The sequence below is a fragment of the Neodiprion lecontei genome, chromosome 3, assembly GCF_021901455.1.
Source record: "Neodiprion lecontei isolate iyNeoLeco1 chromosome 3, iyNeoLeco1.1, whole genome shotgun sequence".
NCBI lineage: Eukaryota > Metazoa > Arthropoda > Insecta > Hymenoptera > Diprionidae > Neodiprion > Neodiprion lecontei.
Genome location: NC_060262.1, coordinates 17,572,754 through 17,592,926, shown reverse-complemented (window position 1 = coordinate 17,592,926; position 20,173 = coordinate 17,572,754). Strand labels below are relative to the sequence as shown.

The 20,173-nt window shown below is 36.2% G+C and overlaps 1 protein-coding gene across 3 annotated transcripts in view; it reads left to right on the top strand.

Moving 5' to 3' along the window:
- The first annotated feature begins 10,500 nt into the window (after nt 1–10,500).
- LOC107219511 overlaps nt 10,501–20,173 on the top strand; it is a 251,610-nt gene continuing 241,937 nt past the window's right edge. For 2 of the 3 annotated variants that reach the window (XM_046733522.1, XM_046733520.1), the window contains exons 1-2: nt 10,501–10,561; nt 10,731–10,867. In XM_046733522.1, the coding sequence (XP_046589478.1) occupies nt 10,553–10,561; nt 10,731–10,867 (146 nt within the window). In that variant the 5' untranslated portion in view covers nt 10,501–10,552. The remainder of the gene's footprint in view (nt 10,562–10,730; nt 10,868–20,173) is intronic. The other variant, XM_046733521.1, reaches the window with a different exon arrangement.

The following is a 20,173-nucleotide window of genomic DNA, read 5'->3' as shown; positions in this document are numbered from 1 at the left end:
ATCAGTTAATATTTTACACTATTTCAGGTTATTTTTGTCTATTTTTCTTTATTTTTCTATTTCTTTCACTTTCAGCATACCTAAATAAATTGTTACACGCTGGACGTTGAATCTCCCACCTTCCCCCATTACTTATCGATCAGTCGATGGTCGTCTCAACTCACTTTTCAAGGAACTGTAAAATCGAATACCGCAGCTTAGAAAGTTGAAAACAATGTTACGATTTATAAGTCACTAACAAAATTTTCTAACTATTCAAGAACAGTAGTTTCACTTGCGAATATTCATATTCCATCATCATGCCGAGACTCTGAGTTTCATTGATAATCTTATCTAACAACAAGTATAAGTGCCTGCAGCACGTGTCTTCATTATACGCTGTACGAGCTCATGCTCACAGATACTCGAATCACATACACATTCCTACGCCCACGCTGTACTTTCAAACCGGAGGGCTAGAATTTTGTAATTAAATAATATACCGAGAATGAGGTGGTGGTAGGCGGTATATGGGTACCTACCCGTACCCGGGTTGGCGAACATCGCGACGCCCTCGAGTCATCTGCGGAAAGCATACTGAGAAAAATTTCATTTGTTATAGTAACTAGAAAAATTCAGTAAGACAGGTATCGTTAAAAAAACTGTTTGAATATTGTTGGAATTACGAAAAACGAGGTACGCGTTACCATTTTGCGCTATTTTCGATCCTTTTTTGGTAATTGCAACGCGAAATCAGTTTGTTCGATTTACTCTACTTTTTTAGTTAAACGAGGCTTTAACGTCAATTTATTGTTGTACGAGCATTAAATTTTAGCAACAGTTACTAGAAAATATAGCAACAGTGATCGTAATGAGAAAGAATAGTAACGGATACTATATTTTCTGGTAACAACTACAAAACTGATGTTCACTTTGTACCTAGAACTATATTTTTCGATTATGGTAAAAAACAAAAATAGTTAAGGACTGAGCGGTAAGCGGAATTAAAAATTTCTCTAAGTGTAGTAGAAGTACCCTGTGCTAATTTAGATCGGTTTCGCAGTCGCGCACGTTGGCGAAATTACGCAAGCGGGACGCACACTCTTGGGCCAGAATTCGAAACACTGAACTTATAGAGTCTCAAAACTAATTCACGTCTGAATGTTTTTCGAGACTTTGCATTCAAATGCAAAGTTTATACTTAAAAAGTCAATATAGCGGTCTTTGAACCGAAAATATTATCAGATCCATCAATATTCGGACCCTGGGGTTTGTAATGTCGTTAAATTTCAGCCTAACATTCGTATTTAGAATTTTTTAAATGTAAATTCAATGTTTTGGAAGTTGAAATGTAAAAAAATCCATCGACATGTAAGAAAAAAAAAAAAAAAAAAATAGCTGATGTCAAAAAGTGCATGGTTTTGTATGTATTTCATCACCAAGTATAAAGATATTTTACGGTATCTGGAGAGATATAACTTCTAAATTATCTTTTTGACACAGCGTGCGGTAAGTTCGTTTTACCGTGCCTGCGGAACGTGCGGTAAGTGAATATTACCTTTACAGCGATCTCTAGAATTCTAATATCATACTCCTGCGTACTGTGTATTTACCAGATTATAATCGATGTAAACACACACGGTGCTAAGAAGCAAAGGCGATGCTCAGATTACTAACATCGATTACAAAATATCGTATTAGCTTTTCTTTGTGTACCAATACCACTTTTATCAGATCTTATCGCGAACTTACCACAACTTGTGTCAAAAAATAGTATACGTAACTCGTGCTAAAGTAAAGTGTCGCACTGGTGCAGGTGTCACCTACTTCCCGCACTTGTCACGTAATGTACTATTTTGCACACAGAATATTCAGGCTTATCTCTCAATTCATGAGACTCAAACTTATCATTGATGTACATACTTCATATTCATACTGGACTGACCAAAATAACTCTGGTCACTAGATTATGTATCAGAAATATATGATTTCATTCATTGCAAATCACACACTCTGGTAATTCCTAGAACCGTTGTATACTACTACGTTGTCTAATTATTCCAATCTTTAAACATTAGTCTGCGTTCTTTACCCACGCGGGAATGATATAATAAGCTTTGAAGTTTCTATGAATCATCTTCACCATAGTATACCTAATTTGTCACTCAAATGTCATTCGAGTTCTAGAACAGGAAATTCATTGGGTTGATACAAAAAAGAGAAATGAATATAGCTCTATCGTAAACTATTCAATGTAAAATATTTCTGGTCAAGAAAAGAATTATTACGTGTGAAAAATAAAATGCAATGCTATTGCGATTCGTTTATATGTTTTGCGTCAGGTTTATTCTATAAGTGAACCACCATGAAGAACTCCGCAATAAAACACATAACTTCAAACTATAAGAAAGTAGTTAAGTTTTGGCCGTAAGGTGTGTTAATTATAAAGTTCAGCACGAGATACGCTAGTCTGATTAATTCTCGGCTATAGGCAGTTAAACTCTGCGAAGCTGTGAAAATCGGCTTACTTATAAAGAACGATTAAACTCTGGGATATTTCATGCGATTACAATGATTTGGGTCAATTTTTTTTTTTTTTTTTGCTAACGAAATCTTCACAACCGTCTGAAAAATACTCAAGGAATCTTTCGTGAAAGTACAATTATATTGTTTAACTGTGATTGTTGACGACAATCTGTTGCATCGCGTTGACAAGAATCTGATTTTGTCGAATAATTATATTCGGACATTTTTTTTTTTAAACCATCCCAAGAAATCCGTATGGTGAAAAAAATCAAAAACGCCAGGGTTTAATAATTTTCATGTTCTAATTGCAAAACTTTTTGAACGGTATTTTTTTCTTTTCCTTGCTGTTCACCCATTTTCCTTACGTTTCCAGGTCAAAGTCGATGAAATTCAATGGATTATCACGCGGAATGCTACGAGTTTTTTCAATGTTTAGCCGGACTAAGAAACCGCTAGTAAAGGGTGAGCAAGACAAGGAGAAGAAGAAGTGGCGAAAAAAAGGGAAAAATTTAAAACAAAGAGACGCGCAGACGTGAAAAGAAACTCGTTCCGTGGTGTTTTTCGATTTTCAGTCGGTAAAAACTGAACTGCGACACAACGTTGTAGCTTGACGGTATAATTTACTCTCCCAGAGGTGCAATTGTGAGTTGCTCCAGGAGTTTCGCATTGTCCCAACTACTTGAGTTCACCGGCTGCAGCGATTTGGATAAAATGGGTTGCTCGTGAAAGCGGCAAAGTGCAGCGGTAGGTTCTAGAAAACCGCAACCGTGAAACAAATGTGTCATTTTTCAATAGCTAACACTGAAATGTAGTGTAAAAATTAATTCCTACTCCAAATTTATCCATTATTAGTCAGTTATTTCTACGAAGATTTTTCTTTTTTTTTTTTGATTAACCACTTCGTGACAATTGAATCCGTCCTCGTGGAAACCTTCCATTTCCGACTATGTTGAAATAAACATCTGACAAACACTGGTAAATTGGTTACAAACTCTGATTATTTCTCATTTTGTTCCGATTTCTTTCATGTAATGCGAGAAATTTTGAGAAATTGTCGAAATTTTGGAGACAGGCATTTTCAGAATCGTAATGTAAAATTCTAAATTCAAGGTGAATTCTGTGGAAAAATCGAAATTGAACTTTTCTACAAAGATTCCTCTCAAATCAATTTCCAAGACCGATAGATGGTTAAAGAATTTTAAAGATTTTGTACGGAAACTTGAAAAGAGACATTTTGGAAAGGGTTACGATACATTAAAAAAGCTTTCATCTTCCTAAAATTTTCGTGAAACTCCGTGTCTATAGGTAGCTATTTTTTAAATAAAATCTCCATCAGATCTCAAAAAGTGTTTGAATTAAGTAAAAATAATACAAATATAATGAAGAATAATCGGAGCTCATAAGACTTTTTCGAAATATTATGTTTTGCACCGTTTAGAATTCTGTTGAAAAATGGTCTAAAGTGTTTCTCCGCCACGATGATCCAAATTTTAGTTAACGTAATCTCAAAAAACCGTTCGGACTAGTTACATTCCCCTTCAAATTTACTCGACATTTTGTCACATGGAATTACGTTGAATAAATGATTTATGAAAATCGTAGCAGTTTCGGCAAAGAAATTGAATATTAGTTTAACTTGTGTAAACAGAGAGACGAGCATCAAAAACCGTATTCATCGTAACGCCTACAAAGTTGTAACGTTCTGAAAATGATTTGAAGATTTCTGCTTTTGAGTTTGAAATATTTTGAGTTCTTCCTTAACAACCTCAAAGAAAGGCAAGTGCTCACTTTCTCTTCGGATTGCATAGATTAGAAAATTACCAAGATTTGCGTGCAACCTATTTTGCAAATCAAAGCCCACGGGTTGATTCTAGTTTAGCTGTTATCGATATCGTTGTTTTATCAAGATTCTCACCGATTATGATTTTTTATCAGAAATCTTATAGTCGACTTTACGATTCGAGGAGTCTTGAGACCAGGTTGCTTGGCCTGAGGTAGTAGGTAATTCGTAATGTGGGGAAAACGAATAAACATCAGACGTCGTGCCGCTGCGGTTTGCAAGACCTGCTGCATGTACGTATCACACATAGGCGGATATTGCTGGGTGATGACAGGTCGCATATCGAGCAGCCGCGTTCTCTGGCTGGAATTTCGTGCCCTGAATGCTCAGGTCACTCGATGTATGCCGCAGTCGCTTACCCTAAGCCGGACTTACCGCCGTTGACTTGGTTCGATACAGCTGGTCGACCTAAACTGCTGACTCAAACCGCTGTCAAAATGTCACGGCTCCGTTGACAGTGACAGCTGTGATGGGTAGATTGCTTTATCCGTAATATGCCTGTACGTATAATACCTACCGAAACTCAAACGAGCGCCGAAAGCCAAAGCCGATTGCCCCGGAAGTTTAGATCTGACAATAATTGGTCGATTGGCATCGTTACTAGAATCAAGTAAGATTTACGGCTGATTTTAAGATGATGTAGTATTTCTACCCTTACCGACGGAGCAAACATGTCCTTTTTTTCCTCCTGTATTAAATAAACAAACGAACGGATAGGGTTCAAATCTCAACGGTGCATCACTCTTTTGCAGCGGGATTCAGGAAAGTTATTCATATCCCGAAAATCGTGAAAAAAATTCGTGGTTTTTTGACACATGTATGATACTATTCTCACATTTCCCGCAATTCAGAGGCCAAAAAGTGCATAGCTGACATACTTCACGCGATTCCGGAAAAAAATTAGGAGTAAAATGAGCCATCGTGAAACTGTTTTCACGCAATATTGAGATCGCTAGACGAGAACTAGGAAATAAATAATTACGTAAATAAAAAATGCTCTCACGATCAGCTAGGCACATGACCGAGCGTTTCTTACATTCTGATACAAAAGAACGATGCACCGTTAGTGTAAAATTTTAACACTTTCCGTTGCTTTGTTTATTCAATATGAGATGAAAAAGGATGGGTTTGCTTAGTCGGTAATAACTGTCAAAGGTTTTGAGGCTACGTACACTGGGGACAATGAATCTGAGACGGTTAATTTTTTACACCAGCCAGTTAAGTTGGCAATGCAGAGAAACCTACAGCGCCACAATTGGCCGAGCGCGAAACAAATTCAATGTCAATAAACGTAACGTAACCCATGACCGTCGAATCTAACCTTGGAACAATGACTTGTTGGATTGACACCACGGTCTTACAGATATGTCTGGGCACTCCAAGCCCCTTCCTATATAACACAGCGTGACCGTCTTGAAGCCTGTGTTGCTCAATTTGTGCACCAAAGACCGGAGCGCTGCAATCTCCGAGGCCGGTGTATGCGTACCGTGATGCGTACTAAGTAGGCCTCTCCCTCACTAGCGCTAGCGGCGAAAATTCACAACATCGGCTTCATTTTCGGGAACGGTTTTACAGCCGGAGTGCCCAGACCTGTCTATAAGACTGTGATTGACACGTATTCTAAGGTTAGATTCGACGGTCATGGGTTATGTTATGTTTATTGAGATTGAGTGCGTTTCGCGCTCGGCCGACTGTAGCGCTGTAAGTTTCTCTGTGTTGCCAACATAACTTTCTAGTTTAAAAAAATTAGCCTTCTCAGATTCATTGTCCCCAAGTATAAATACATCGCGGCAAATTGTCGTCTAAATTTGTAACGGTTGGTCGCCCTGGCCAATAACCACTCTCGGATTGTGCCGCGTGTGAATTAAATTTCAACAGACGACGGACCATGCAGTCGTTACGAATTCACGCTGTATAATTAATAAAGACGAAGCTGTGCCAAATAGAAAAAACGTCTTTCACTGAAAAATCGAGGATGTTTGTTCGATCATTTTATTCTTCAACGGATTCTTCACAGATTGTCCGAGGTTAGATTTTGGGTGATATTCATTGCCAAGTCAAATCTTCGTCATCTGTAAATTACAAAAATTACACTTATCTGATTTTTTTATTAACTGACGAACTCCAGAAATAATCTGCCTCAGAAGATTCGCACTTCATATATTTATGATTTAAATAAGCTACTGTTCACCAAAATCGGATAAGCTATGTGGATTTTTTAGTAGAGAGATGCTATAATAATCTGATTTCTATGACCCTGCCGTTAAGGGGTTTTTCAAAGGTCTTTTGGGTATTTTTTTTTTTTTTTTTTTTTTTAAGATAAAACATTGAATTAAATTTCTCATGATTTTAACATTATATTTCTTGATACTTAAACAAACTCTGTCAGCTTGTTGGAGACGAAATATTGAAGGTAACCTAATGTACGTATACTGCGCGATAAGAAAGTATGTGGAAAAAATGTAGACACGATATCTCAAAAAGCACTTGACTGATCCTGCTCAAAGTTTTACAGCATATTTATTATATCTGAACCTATTACGTGTACTAAGATAATCGTAATTGCTTTGGTAGTAAAATTTAATTTCTACGGTCGGAATGTAACAGAATCCTCTTCGAGCCTGAACTTTTCACGTCATGTTGTCCAGTACGTGAAACAAAAAAAAAATTTTTAAAAAGTTGTTTTCGGGCTCGACACACTTTTACAATTAGTAAAAACGTCGGAAGTTCAAATGCTAATTTCATCTAGGTAGTTTCCATATTTAGTACGTTTTCCGTCGTTTCGGCAAATTTTAACATGTATTCAATTTATAACTCACAGATTTTATTGCAGACGTGATACATTCTAGTTGTTGCGGAAACTACGAATCAGAATAACATGTGTAACAAATTTCACCAATTGGTACCAATTGTTTCGAAATTATCGGGTAAAATGTCGAGAAACGTCATTTTGAGTAAGATAAGTACAAAGTCAAATAATTCTACACCATTTTATCCCTAAACGATCAGCTAATAACTAGTATTTTTCTTCAAACAACAACAGTTTGTTTGTCGTTCTTTTTTTGCTTTACTCATCTTTTATTTTACTTTATCGTTGTCGCAGTCGGTTCCGCAGTTTTTGTTACACAGATTTCATTTTCCTTGATGGCTTTTCACTTTTCGTTGTTATAAGCTTTCTTAATTTCTCAACTATTGACTTATAGTTTTATAAGAAAATTCAACGAGACTACATTGAGTAAAAAAGAAATTTATGTCGTGTAATTGGATTGACAGGTCAAAAAATAAATTGAAACGAAGATTGCGAGGTGTTAATTCGATGTTGTTACTTTGACATCTTCTCGTAGGAATGAGAGCGAGAGTTGGCTAAGATGAAAATCATCAACGTGGCAACACAGGTCAAGACTTTACCTACAGGTTTACGAAATTAGTCAAATTATAATGTTTTGAGTTAGGCGGGTTTATTCAAACGCTACACTCCTTTCTTATTTGCTTTCAACAGTAGGCGCGCTATCTAAACTAGTAATTTGTAAGTGATTCGAAGAAATATTTCAATTACATTTGCAAATTGCAATTTGTTCGAAAGAATACTTCAATCGCATTTGTATTTTGTAATTGATTGGCAAAAATATTTCAATTATATTTCTAATTTTTAATTGATTCTGAAGAACATTTCGATACCATTTTTAATTTGTAATTGATTGGAAATAAAGGTGTCGATTTATTTTTCAATTTGTCACTGATCTATCTTTCAACTATAAATTCAATTTGTAATCAATCGATTGGGAATTCGCCCAACACTGATTACAAGTACGAAAGGTGGGCGAAGGAGTCAGATATCGCCCTTCGCGCATGCGTGTGACACACGCTATTTTATTCAAAACTAATGAAGAAAGGAAGGAAGAATCGAGGTTAGGTAACTTACGCCCATTCTCAATGACAGAGTGCGTGAAATTGAGTTGTTTGAAAGGACGCATGCGCCAAAGGAAACCCTAGTATGTAAAATATAGAATTTCAACTTTGCGCATGCGCCAACATTGTTTTGCTGGGGTGTCCAAAAATGGGGCCTTTTACACAGGCTCCACAGACTTTATTAGATACGATCTTTCACCTCAACTTACTTTTTTTCGATACGTAAGTTTCCCAATTTCGATTTGCTCGTATCAACGTATTTGTTATGCATTTTTTCCACATGTCTGGTGAGTACAAGAAAAAAAAAACCCAATCATCCAACAGTTTGTTACCAGAGGCGCGTTTTTCCATCTCTATATTGCACGTGACACATTGTTTCAGTAGTAATAGTTTCCTGCTGGAACGTTTAACCGTAAAAATAATGGGAAGGTTCGAGATTGGAGGTTAGCGAATTTACTGGTTCGAAATATCCAATCAATACACGTTACCATGGGGAGATTTTATGTTCCCCAACGAAGACAACGCGCGAATATATTCAAAATTAACTATGCGACCGTAATTTGGTGTGCTGCAGTTTTACAACTCTAAATAACCTAATTATTATATGTTAATTCAGTGCTAACGGTCTGTATCGGCGGCATCGTAACATCGCTTCGTTATTATCGAAGCGTAATATTATACAGATTGAATTATTCATCATCGTCTGTCGCGGTAATATTCCCGTGTGATCGTCAAATGTCATAATCACGAACTTATACATGTACTGTCGGGCGAGTTAATAATAAGCGTTATACGGATCAACCCTCCCCCCCCCCCCCCTGCCCTTTGCCTAAACCCGAACCCTCTAGTGTGCAATTTGATCAAAATCATCGTCTGCTACAGGGTACATGTATAGTTATACGGATGGTTAACTTTTAACCAGCTTTTTAGGACAAATATTTCAATCTCAGCGCAATCTGGATAGATTCTAGGCCTATAAATTCTTACCGATTACAAGAAGTTCTTATCAACCTTTTCGAACTGTATCTTTGATTTCGAATTTTTAAAACTTCATATCATCGTAAGAAATATGAGCTTGTATGTTTTTTTATGTAAAAAGGTCCGCTCTTTCCCGATGTGAAATTCATGTTGAGGTAGACCCTCAGTAAGTGCCAAGAAATACCTTGGTTCTATATTCTCGATTCTTTACACGCGATGGACCAAAAAATCAATTGTATTCGTGCTTTGTGTACAGAATTAGACATTTTGACTCAAGTTTTGAAATTTTTATACCGGTATGGCATGGAAATGGGATCAGAATTGAATCGGTATAATCGGTATATCCTTCGCGTTATACACAGGATTGAAAATGTAGAAAACCGTATTTTTTTATCGCACTCCCTGAGGATCTCCCTTAATATGGATTCCATATTCAGCAATATCTGACGTTTTTGCAGAAAAAACACACTTGGTCATATTTTTTTCCCAGTGACAAGAACTACCAGAAATTTTCAGACAAAGGTTCGATTCGAAAAGGTGGCAATATTGATTAGCGTCTTCTCTTTAAACCGTCAGACTTAAGGTTGACTTGCACTTGAGTTACAGTCAAATCGAAAGGTTTATCAACGCAGGCTGAAAGTTGGTGGCTCGATAATAAATATTTCAAGTGAACGGACGAATGGTTCCTTGCAGTAATTTGTTTCACTACATTCTCCATATTCCTGTCATTCTTTATTTCCCTATCGGTATTATAGATATACTTTTTTCAGCCAATGAAATATCAGCGAAAGACGTCAATAAGTAATGAGATTCGAAGTCGGGAGAGACCAGGCGAATCCCACGGGGAGGAAATATAAATTGAAACGGTGTATGAGGCTAATCCAGGACGCGTAACTTCGAGATTCCATGATGTATAAGATCTTTATATTCTTCAAGGTTATAATGTACTTCAAGGTTCATTAAATACTTGTGAACTCTCGGGATGAAGAATTAATTCGCGCGGAAAAAATTGGAGAATACACTTTAACCTTGGATGGAAACTCGAAGCATTATAAACCGAGCTTCAAGCATAAAGAGTGAAAAGAGATCAAAGAACATCTGAAAAGAAATTTTCGACGAAAGAAGTGCGTGCAAAAATAAAGTGAAAAAAAAAAAATCACAAAACAATTAGCATAATTTGAACGAAAGAGAATAAGTAATAAAAAAAAAAAAAAAAAATAACGTTTAAATTATACTCAAAGAATATAATACCAAGTAACAGAAAAGAATTAATTTGTGAAAGTTTGGATCTGATTTGAAACCTTGTCGAATATTCGACAAATGCAAACGGTATGTTCGCATAAACGCGACCCCTTTCTTTATTACGTAGAACTTTTCCCCCCCCACCAATATCACGACAATATGTAATTCACCGGTGAAATCGGGATGACCCGCGAATAATAATACGTCATGTTATTGCGCAATGGTAATTAAGTAAGTTGAAATTGTGCTTGCGAAGGTGTTGACTCGAATAGGACGAAGGATGTCGAGCGGCGAGAAGGCTTCGCCAAGTCTGACCATCGACCGAGCCGCCTTTCTTCTCCTCAGAGTCAAGAAGGCGTTCAAAAAGAAGAAACAGCAGCGCAAGGAAAAGAGGTAATGTTGAAAAAATTTCATTCAACCGCACGTCATTGTATCAGAGTATTTTCTTTCAGGAAATACAGCTATACGATAGACTTGTTCGGTTTACTTCAACCGAGGAGTTGATCACCTATCAAACCTGGCGTGCACTAATCGTGAAATCTGATAAAGTCATCCGAAGTCTCCGCGTTCATTGAAATCCAACGAATCGCCGTAAAATTTGAGAGAAATCTCGCGAAGTCGTCTGAAATCTGCGATATCTTTGAAGTTGCATAAAATTTCTGATCTTCCATGACATCTGTCGAAATCACCCTCAATCCGTTAAAATTATCTCAGATCTTTTGAAACCTCTTGAAATCATTTGGAATCCTGTGAAATTCGGTGTAATCACCTGAAATCTGTTGCACGCAAAAAACGGCGAGTGGTTAACTCCTCGGTTCAAATTAACAAACAGATCCTCAACTTTGCTTGCTTGGCTGCGTTTCCTTTGAGGGATTTCTCTGTTTCTTGTTTTCAATTGTACAGAACTGATTTGTTAAGCTTTTTTGATCCAGTTCTTTCGACGCATAGTATTTTCACGACATTTCGTGATAGAATGCATCATTTCGCGCCTGTACCCAGTTGGTTTAAAAGGGAAATTTTCATGTCAAAGAAACGTAAGACGTTTTCATATTACATAAAAACGAACAAGATTCGCATAGAACGTTTACACGGTATATTTGTTTTCGATTACTTCCGCATTTGCTTCCCGTTTCAGAGATTCTGAAGTATATTTGTATCACAGCCTGCTATAAAAGTACCGATCACACCGTGGATCGCAGTTGCTTGCAGGAAAGAGGATGCAATATACTGCAATTTAGTACGTAATAAGTTTCATATTGCGAGCTTTGAACTTTCCCGAGTGATGAATAATGGTAGTGAATACTCGGCAGCAAACTAGTCGCAAGTCTAACCCAACGGGATCGAGAACTGACAATTTCAACTCTGCCGTCGCAGGGTCAACATATATTTCTGTAAAGCTCTGTGAACTCGCTGGTATTTCATAAAAGTGTCTGAAACTTTGAAAAGAAATTTTCGATAACTTTAAACAAAGAGTAATCGTTATTGAAGAAAGTAAAAAAAAACATCTCCTTGCTACTCAATGGAACAAGTAACTCACCATGAATATTGATTTTCGCAGCTCCGCAGCGAAAGAAAAAATTTCCGAGAAACAAGCTGATCATTTTACGCGCCAATACGACAAGACTGAATTTTATTTCATTCCCTTGAATTTATATTTCGCGTGAGAAAGATAAAGAAAAAATAAAGTCGCGCAGTTTGCTTTTCAAAGTTTCTCAATCTCGCGCTATTTTACATCTTTGGACACACTGCTGATCGGCGTGTTTTTTCACAGACACGTTCCGATTTTGTACTTGAGTAAAAAATTTGCTTATTCGGCTTAAAAATATGAAATCTCGAAGTCTAGTCTCAGCGATATCGTTTTTTAGATCCCATAGGACCTTGAAAATCGCATAGCCAACGCGTTTTTGCCTCGTTGGTTAATATGAGATGATCGCACCGTCGCGTTTCTTCACACACGAATCAACCCGAACGACAAGAGAACAAACATCTCCTGTCCTGATCCATATCCTATGTTCTTAGTCAGCGAACCGTGGCCCAGTATATAATGCATTACTCATGAAATTAGATGCTGGAATGGCAGTGGCGTTGTATCACTAATCTCGAGGCGGCTGAGTTGACTACCGATTCCTCTTAATCCCCAGGGACTGCAGTATAGTCGGTGTCAAAATTGATCCGAGTCTTCTCCCTGATTACTCGTCTAAGGGGCCGTTCGAGCATCAATTAAAGCATTTTTGCAAACTTTTGCATCCCACCCATAATGATAACGATCGGTAACGTTTCCTTGTTTTCCTACTACTGTTTTTTAACGTTAGCTAACGATTTTTGAAAAGTTCAATGATAGTCGATGCATGACCTGGAAATGGCGGATATGCAATTTATACTCACATCCTGATCAATTTATTTCTACTTTATTAAGCATTAATTATTGTTAATTATTAATACACATTGACATGTTCGGTAAAACGTGAATTCATTATTCATCGAATATTAAATACATTGCGCATTGTCTTTCTTCTTAAATGCATGCAACAAACGTTTTATTTACTAAGATATTGTTATTGAGCAATTAATGTATTATTAATACCGCCCTTTAGAGAAATTTTTTTTATTATTTTCTAGCTGGGTTTGAGCACGCACTTCGAATTTCCTATCTTAGCCAATGCTTGTCTGGAATGCCTACAACTACAGGGTAACATTTGATAACGTTTTTCTGAATGGCCTACCCTTGTTTTATCGTTAGCTAATACTTGAATGGCCCCTAAGGAGATTGCTGAGTTATAAAGATCAACACTTTTTCGCTTGTTTTATTACTAGATAGTTGCACGTTAAAGATTGATCAAGTTCGTATATTCGTTAGTAACGAAGATTCTCCTTGGAATGAAATAAAAACGCATACAGAGAGTTACAAACTAAAACCCAGACACCGTTTGTTCATTTCGAATCACTTTAAATAATTGAAAATCTGATAGATCGATTGGATTTCATTTAACGGTAGATACATTTTTACTGAAAAAACTATCTCTCTACAATCTCAAGCGGCATCTATACCTGAGTAGTAAATTTTTAAAGATTTCACTGATATTGATATTGATGAAAAAAAAAAAAAAATAGCAGTATTTAATTCATTATTGACAAAAGAAGTCTGTTTCCTTAAGTTTGCTCCGGATTATATAAATCTGATGAATTCTCAATGTTCGACCATTACGTAATAAAATGAACAAAAAGGCATTTAATTCCAATTCACCAACCTTCTTATTATAGGTAATCACGGTTGCAGTTTGGAAAAAATAATTCTCACCACTTTGAAAGTGAGTCGTTTCTACGATTTATATAGATGCTGCTTTAGTTGTGGCTTATGAAAAAAATATAAAATCTTTGTTACTTTACTATGCCAAATGTTTATATTAAACACATTATCGTAAATGACAAATTTCAGGTCTAAATCCGAATATTTCTTCAATATCACGATTGAATGTGCACGATGCAAAATAGTTCTGATTACCGAATGAAAATGAGTTTTGTAGCTGTGACTAGAAAATCTAACGTGTGTTGGTATTCTTTTTATCATGGTCCAACCATAATTCCAGTAAACAGTTACTTGCATCACATTTTATTTCAATTCTAACAATATTCAATATTTTATTGCAACAATATCCGTTTCCCTAAAATTTTCTAATTACTATTTCAAATCAAATCTATCTAAAGGCAAAAAAGTCCTGAGTCCAAGTTTTGTAAGCCGTCTGTTATTCCATTTTTTAGAATTTTTCATGCTGTATGCTTTCAAAAAACGATAATACAAGACTAGTCAATTTTCACTGAAAATTTATCGTGTGAAGCAAAGTCGAAAAATAATATTTACAATTTAGAATTCGTCAGCTAAATGAGAAGGGTTGGAGCCTATCTTTAGATAGGCATAATAATGTCCATTAGTGGAATTATAAACCAGATCTCAGAGATCGATTCTTACAATTAGTTGCAAATCGCTTAAAAATGGTTAAAAATTTGGTTCATTTGTTCGATAGCACTTCAAAATATCACTCATTTTACTCGGAAGACTTTTTTCTGAAAATTCACGCACTGCACGGCCTACCATCAAAATTTATCTCACTAACGACGTACTTATTTCTAGCGTAATTTATGCCAGTTACATGAATAATACAATATCTTTCATTCAACATAATAGAGCTCGATGAAGCTTTTCATTATACCAATAATAATCAGGGAGGCTTTCTGCCTGTAGTAATCGTGCTGTAATTTTGGCATGCAGTGCGTAAGAACAAATTGGTTAATATTTCTCTGAACTAGCGCGATACATTTTCATAGGTTTTCATTGAATTCAATTATTATCGTAAAATATATGTAGATGAAAACAGAAGTGGAACTTGTGACTGAATTCGAAATAACATCTAAATCACTAAAATGCCCGGATCAGGAAATTTCGTTTTCTCATAACAGGAAGCTTCTGGTGAAAGAAACTTTTCGTAACGGTGAATAAACTTTATTGACATGTCATATGTGTCACGATGTTAATATAACAAAGATTCTCCTGGCCAAGTGGACGTTTCATAAATAAAAGAACGTTACTCGGAACTTTCAATTAAAGAATCACTTCTTTTTTTTTTAATAATGTTATCAAAATCATTGTCTCTTTATACCCCCCTAAATTCGTATTTGTTTCACGTAGAACAATTTATATACCCGAGGAATTTTTTCATGGAGAAGATATTTTCGATTTCATCCAAGAAAAGATTTTCCCTTCACCTCTGAGTTCAATTCTCATTTCGTATTCGTCGTTCGCACGTTTCGTGCGGTGCTGTGCACAAACATGCACGTAAGCCATCTATTTTCAAACCCTCTCGACGCTTTCCGAGTAGCCATAGTTATTGTTCTCATTCAAAAGTATAGGTATATCTCAATAGATTGAAAACAATTTAATATCGAGGCTCGGATGTATACTTTCAAAATTTTCTAGACGCACGCTCTTTCGTTATAGGGTATTTCGTTCGGAACACTGAGAAGAAATATCATCTTTCAAAGTCCCTAGAAAATTCTAGTGAATAATTTAATTATGAGAAAATGTGATACTGGTAACTGTTTAGTGAAATTAAGGTTATCGACACTACATTTCCCGGTGAGTGCAACATTACATATTTGTACAGTCAACTGCAATTATTCGATCAAATCAGGCCTTAACATCAATCTATTGTGCCACTAAAATCGAAGTACTGCAACAGTTGCTCAAAGATATTTATCAAATGAAAATAATAGTAACACGTAGGTACTATATCGAGAGTTCTTCTTGAAAAGACCTGCCCGACAATTGCAACTCGTCTAGTTTACAAGCGTAGCCAGATGACTAGGCGAGAGGTTATGGTTTACTGTCACTTGTCAGTCGATTCTAGGGAATTTGATTTTCTCGGCGGTTTGCCTCAGGGTGCGAGCACGGATGTCAGACAGTCAAAATTAAGCAAGTTGAATCGCACGTGTTACTAGCAGATCCTCTAGTATATTCTGATTACAGCTACGAAACTCGTTTTCATTTAATACCCAGAATATTATTTTCATTTATGGTAATAAATTAAAATGGAGGTCTCGGTGTGTGTATCAACCGCAACTGAAAAGTTCTTTCGTCTACCGCCTAAGAAACTTGTCTCACTGAGAAAGGATTAAAAATATCCCTGAGGAGGATGTCTCCTTCCCGTTTAATAACACGGAGAATATATCACTTGGCCGCATTTGATAATAGATATACATATATGTGGACTCGATGTTGGAAGAATTTTTACTTTCCAGAGTCATAACTTTTATTTTATTTATTTTTTTTTTTTCTATAACTCCTGAAACTCTTGTTACGGATGTTGTTTAAAGAACAATTATGGAGAGACCTCAATACTTCTAGGATCAAGTTCGTGGCATTAAATATGGCTGAGTGGTGATGGTTGAAAAAGTGACATTTTGCCCATGCTGTTGAAATGGAAAAACTTTGAATTTCAAGTGTGAACTTTAAGAATAGGATTCGAAAGATACATCCTTTTGCCTTTTTTTTTTCTTTGTACAAGCCTTTTACAAGGGAATTTAAAGAATGTTGCCTTCGAACGAAAGACTCGATTTTTCCGGTATACCAACTTTTTTTCATTTTAAAAACCAACTTTTTCAAATTATTAGTCGTCATCTATCGAAAGAATTGAGGTTAAGCTACTCTGTTCTTAGACGTCCTTCGTTCCCTAGCAAGCTTATTAATTGCGTAAATTTGTGATGCGCGAGCTTTCGTAGAATTTTGCCTAAACTCAGATGTTTCCAACCGCGATGAAATAAACATCATTCATTTCGTCATTTCTATCACCACGTTTACTTAAAATCGGGTAAAATTTTCTGCGACATTATTTGGAACGCACCTTGTGCGATTATGAGAATGGCCATTAGCGCACTTACTAATATACGTGAATGATTCATTGGGAAAAGTCTGTGGGGCTTCCTCCTGCAGGACTCAACGTTTCACCACGTCGAAATTCAATTTTGATCCTCGTTTTACACGCGCTCACAGCTGGCAGATCAGAATTTTAATGGCGGCACGTGATGCCAGGTTGTGAGAAAGTATTTTTCATTGTGAATTAGGAGTATATCCCACCGTTAAACGAGCCCCAAACGCCGGGAATTAATTTCCGTTTTTTGTACCTTCATTCGTCGAGGAAAAAGTTGGAAACTCGAGCGGAACCAGGGTGGTGATAAAATAAGCGAGGAATTGAAGGCGAAGCAGGAGGAAGTAAAAACAACTGAATCGAACGAATGAATAAAATGTTATACATGCATATTGTATAAACAATTTTACGTATATACATATATACATATACATATATATTATATATGTATGTATATGTATTTATTATATAAGGGTGTGCCAAAAAAAATTTCTTTTCTTCAAACGTCCATCAAAATTTCTTTACAGCATCTCAAATAGAATATCCCATCCAAATGTGATCTCTTAATATTGATATTTAGAGTTGCCTATTTTATTTCTTCCATTTTCCATTTGAATAACACGCAAAAAGAATCGGAAAATTTTGGAAATTTACATATTACTTGGACTTACATATTATCTAGATACAGATTCTTGTAGGAAATTTTCTTATTACAATTATTTTTAAAAAGATGTTTGCTTATTTTATCAGAAACATTAAATATAACCCGTTATTCAAATCATCAAAACATCAACTTTATACAGATTTTTTTTTAATGATTTGAAACAGATCTGAGAAGCGTCCGAATGAAAATTTTTGCGACCTAAAAATAAGGTATACCCTAATATGTGATATCTATATATAACATGCCTGAAAATGTCGAAAAAACATTCCCGAAGCTCTACCTAAAAATATATTTCAAATTCTAAAAGATTCTTAAACATGATAGAATAGAAGTTTTACAATATGATAGATAGATCGAAGTTTATATAGCAGATGCGATTATCGATACACATTCACCGACTTCCTGTTTATATCTCGCTCCGGTATGTAATAAAAACTACATTCGGTCACATTTTTTCTAACAATCACGAAGTGCAAAAAATTCGAAGATGAAGATTTACTTTAACAACGCGATCAAATAAGGATCGAAGGTACAAAAATTGTATAATACGATATGCATATTTTTGCGTATGCTATAACATTTCCAAATTGCAGCCAGATCGCAATTTTTATTTTTTAAAGTTGGCGGAAAGTTGATGGATCGTGCCCTACATGACGTAACAATACAGCCCGCGGATAGAACAGCGTTTTTTGCCACGGCAAAGCCGTTTCAGACATTGAATTGCCGCCCCCTTGACAGAGAAACTCGCTATCATAATCAGTCTGCTCAGAAGCCAGCCTTTACCATTTGTGGAACACCCTACGGCAATTACTGTTATCGCACGTTCGAAACTAAGTGTATACATATATTTGAACCCGAATTGTCTAGCAATCTCGATAGCTTTAATAGCAGGTGTAGTCGGTGGATTTTGGACAAGATACGCTGTTGCGCAATGAATATTCATATGATTCGAAAGATTTATCCACAAAGTGCGCATTCAAAAATTGTCTCGAAGATTGAAGCTTGTTTCCATAAGTGTAATAAAAGTTTGAGGTGACTTCAAAATAGTTAGTTCTCTTCGAAAAACAAGCAATACAATTCGTTTAACTGTTATTAAAGAGCAACGCAATAATTTTGGAGTAAAAGCTTTACATTCTTTCAAATAACTATCGATTCTACTGTAAATCTAGCACATAGTTCCAAGTTAAGTCGGTGTAAGTCAGTGAGCCAAATTTCATCTGAATCGGTTGATATTTTCTCGAGTTGTTGTCGGAATTTTTTTTTTTTTATCAGCAATATAGGCACTATCGCGTAATCGTATGATCAATTTTCATTTGACTATGAAGCATATATTTATTTGTCATATTTTCCACACAATAGACGAATTAAGGTATCTACCCCCAGCATAGTCGTTTTCTACACGAAAGCCGATCCATTTACTGGATAAACGTAATACTCGAAGACAAGCAAATAACGGAAAACAGCGTCTAACGCGAGTTGAAGACTGGACTTTATATTTTCCCGTTGTTTTCGAAATGGCCTCAACTACACGAAGTCTGGAAAAGCTCTCGAGGATTTTCCATTAAAAGCTAGAGCTTGTATCGTGAGTCGGTTATTCAACAAAAACTGTTGCAAGGAACGTCTCATATAACTAGCCGTAAAATACATATTATAAAGTTGTATACCTGTGGCGGCGAAGGGCGATAAGCTTTGTTTCAATAGGTTGCTGTAACCGCAGTTATCGACAGAGTAAAATTTCGTTCGTTTTGGAGGTTATTGAAATGTTGCTTCACGTAACAATACTGCAGAAATATGTAGGTATTCATGCATAAAAGTGTCCACTAATTTCTGCGTACGGCTTCTGGCGTTATTCTAGCATGGTGCGGAAAAGTTTTTGAATATTTCTGTTGAACGCGGCATTTGCACGTCGGTAACGCGCAGGCTTTAAGGTACTCGTACCTATTAGAAGGCAAAAAAAAAGCAAATTTTCAAATAAGATTATCTCAGCTTCTCTATTAGCTATTGCCATGTTTTTTTTTTTTAAATACTAGGCATTTTATGGAGAGTAAAGAAGAACCCGAGTCCTTGACTGGTCATTTTGACCGTGATTAGTAGAGGGCGCAAAAGTACGGTCCTTGAAAAAAAAAATAGTCCGATGGCGGACAGATAATATCCGGATTGGGAGGTCTGAAACAAAATCGGGAAAAAGCACGTTGTAGAGGAAGGTTTTTTACACAGGAATCCACCGCCGATATGCAAAAAAGTGCAAGAATAAGAAAAATGGCCTGTGCTTGAAAAAAGTGGAAAAATACCACTTTTTTTTTCCATCTTTTCGGTGTTGCCAAATTTTTTGTTGATAACTTTTTTGCAAAAAAGTGTTAGATTCCTGTGCAGAACACCTAAATAAACAAGTGAAAAAGTCCCGGTGATGATCGGTCCAGTGAATCCGCCGTGCGAAAAAAGTCCTTTTGAGAAAAACGCGTTTAAAGTTTTTTACGTATTCTTTTCTATATTTCTCGGAATATGTGAAGTTTTATTACCTCCAATTGATTAATCCGCAATCCCTGGACCGTATAAAAGTACGCCTGAGTCCTGTTCAGCCTGCTCAATTCACAAATCAATTCAAACTGGTTTTAC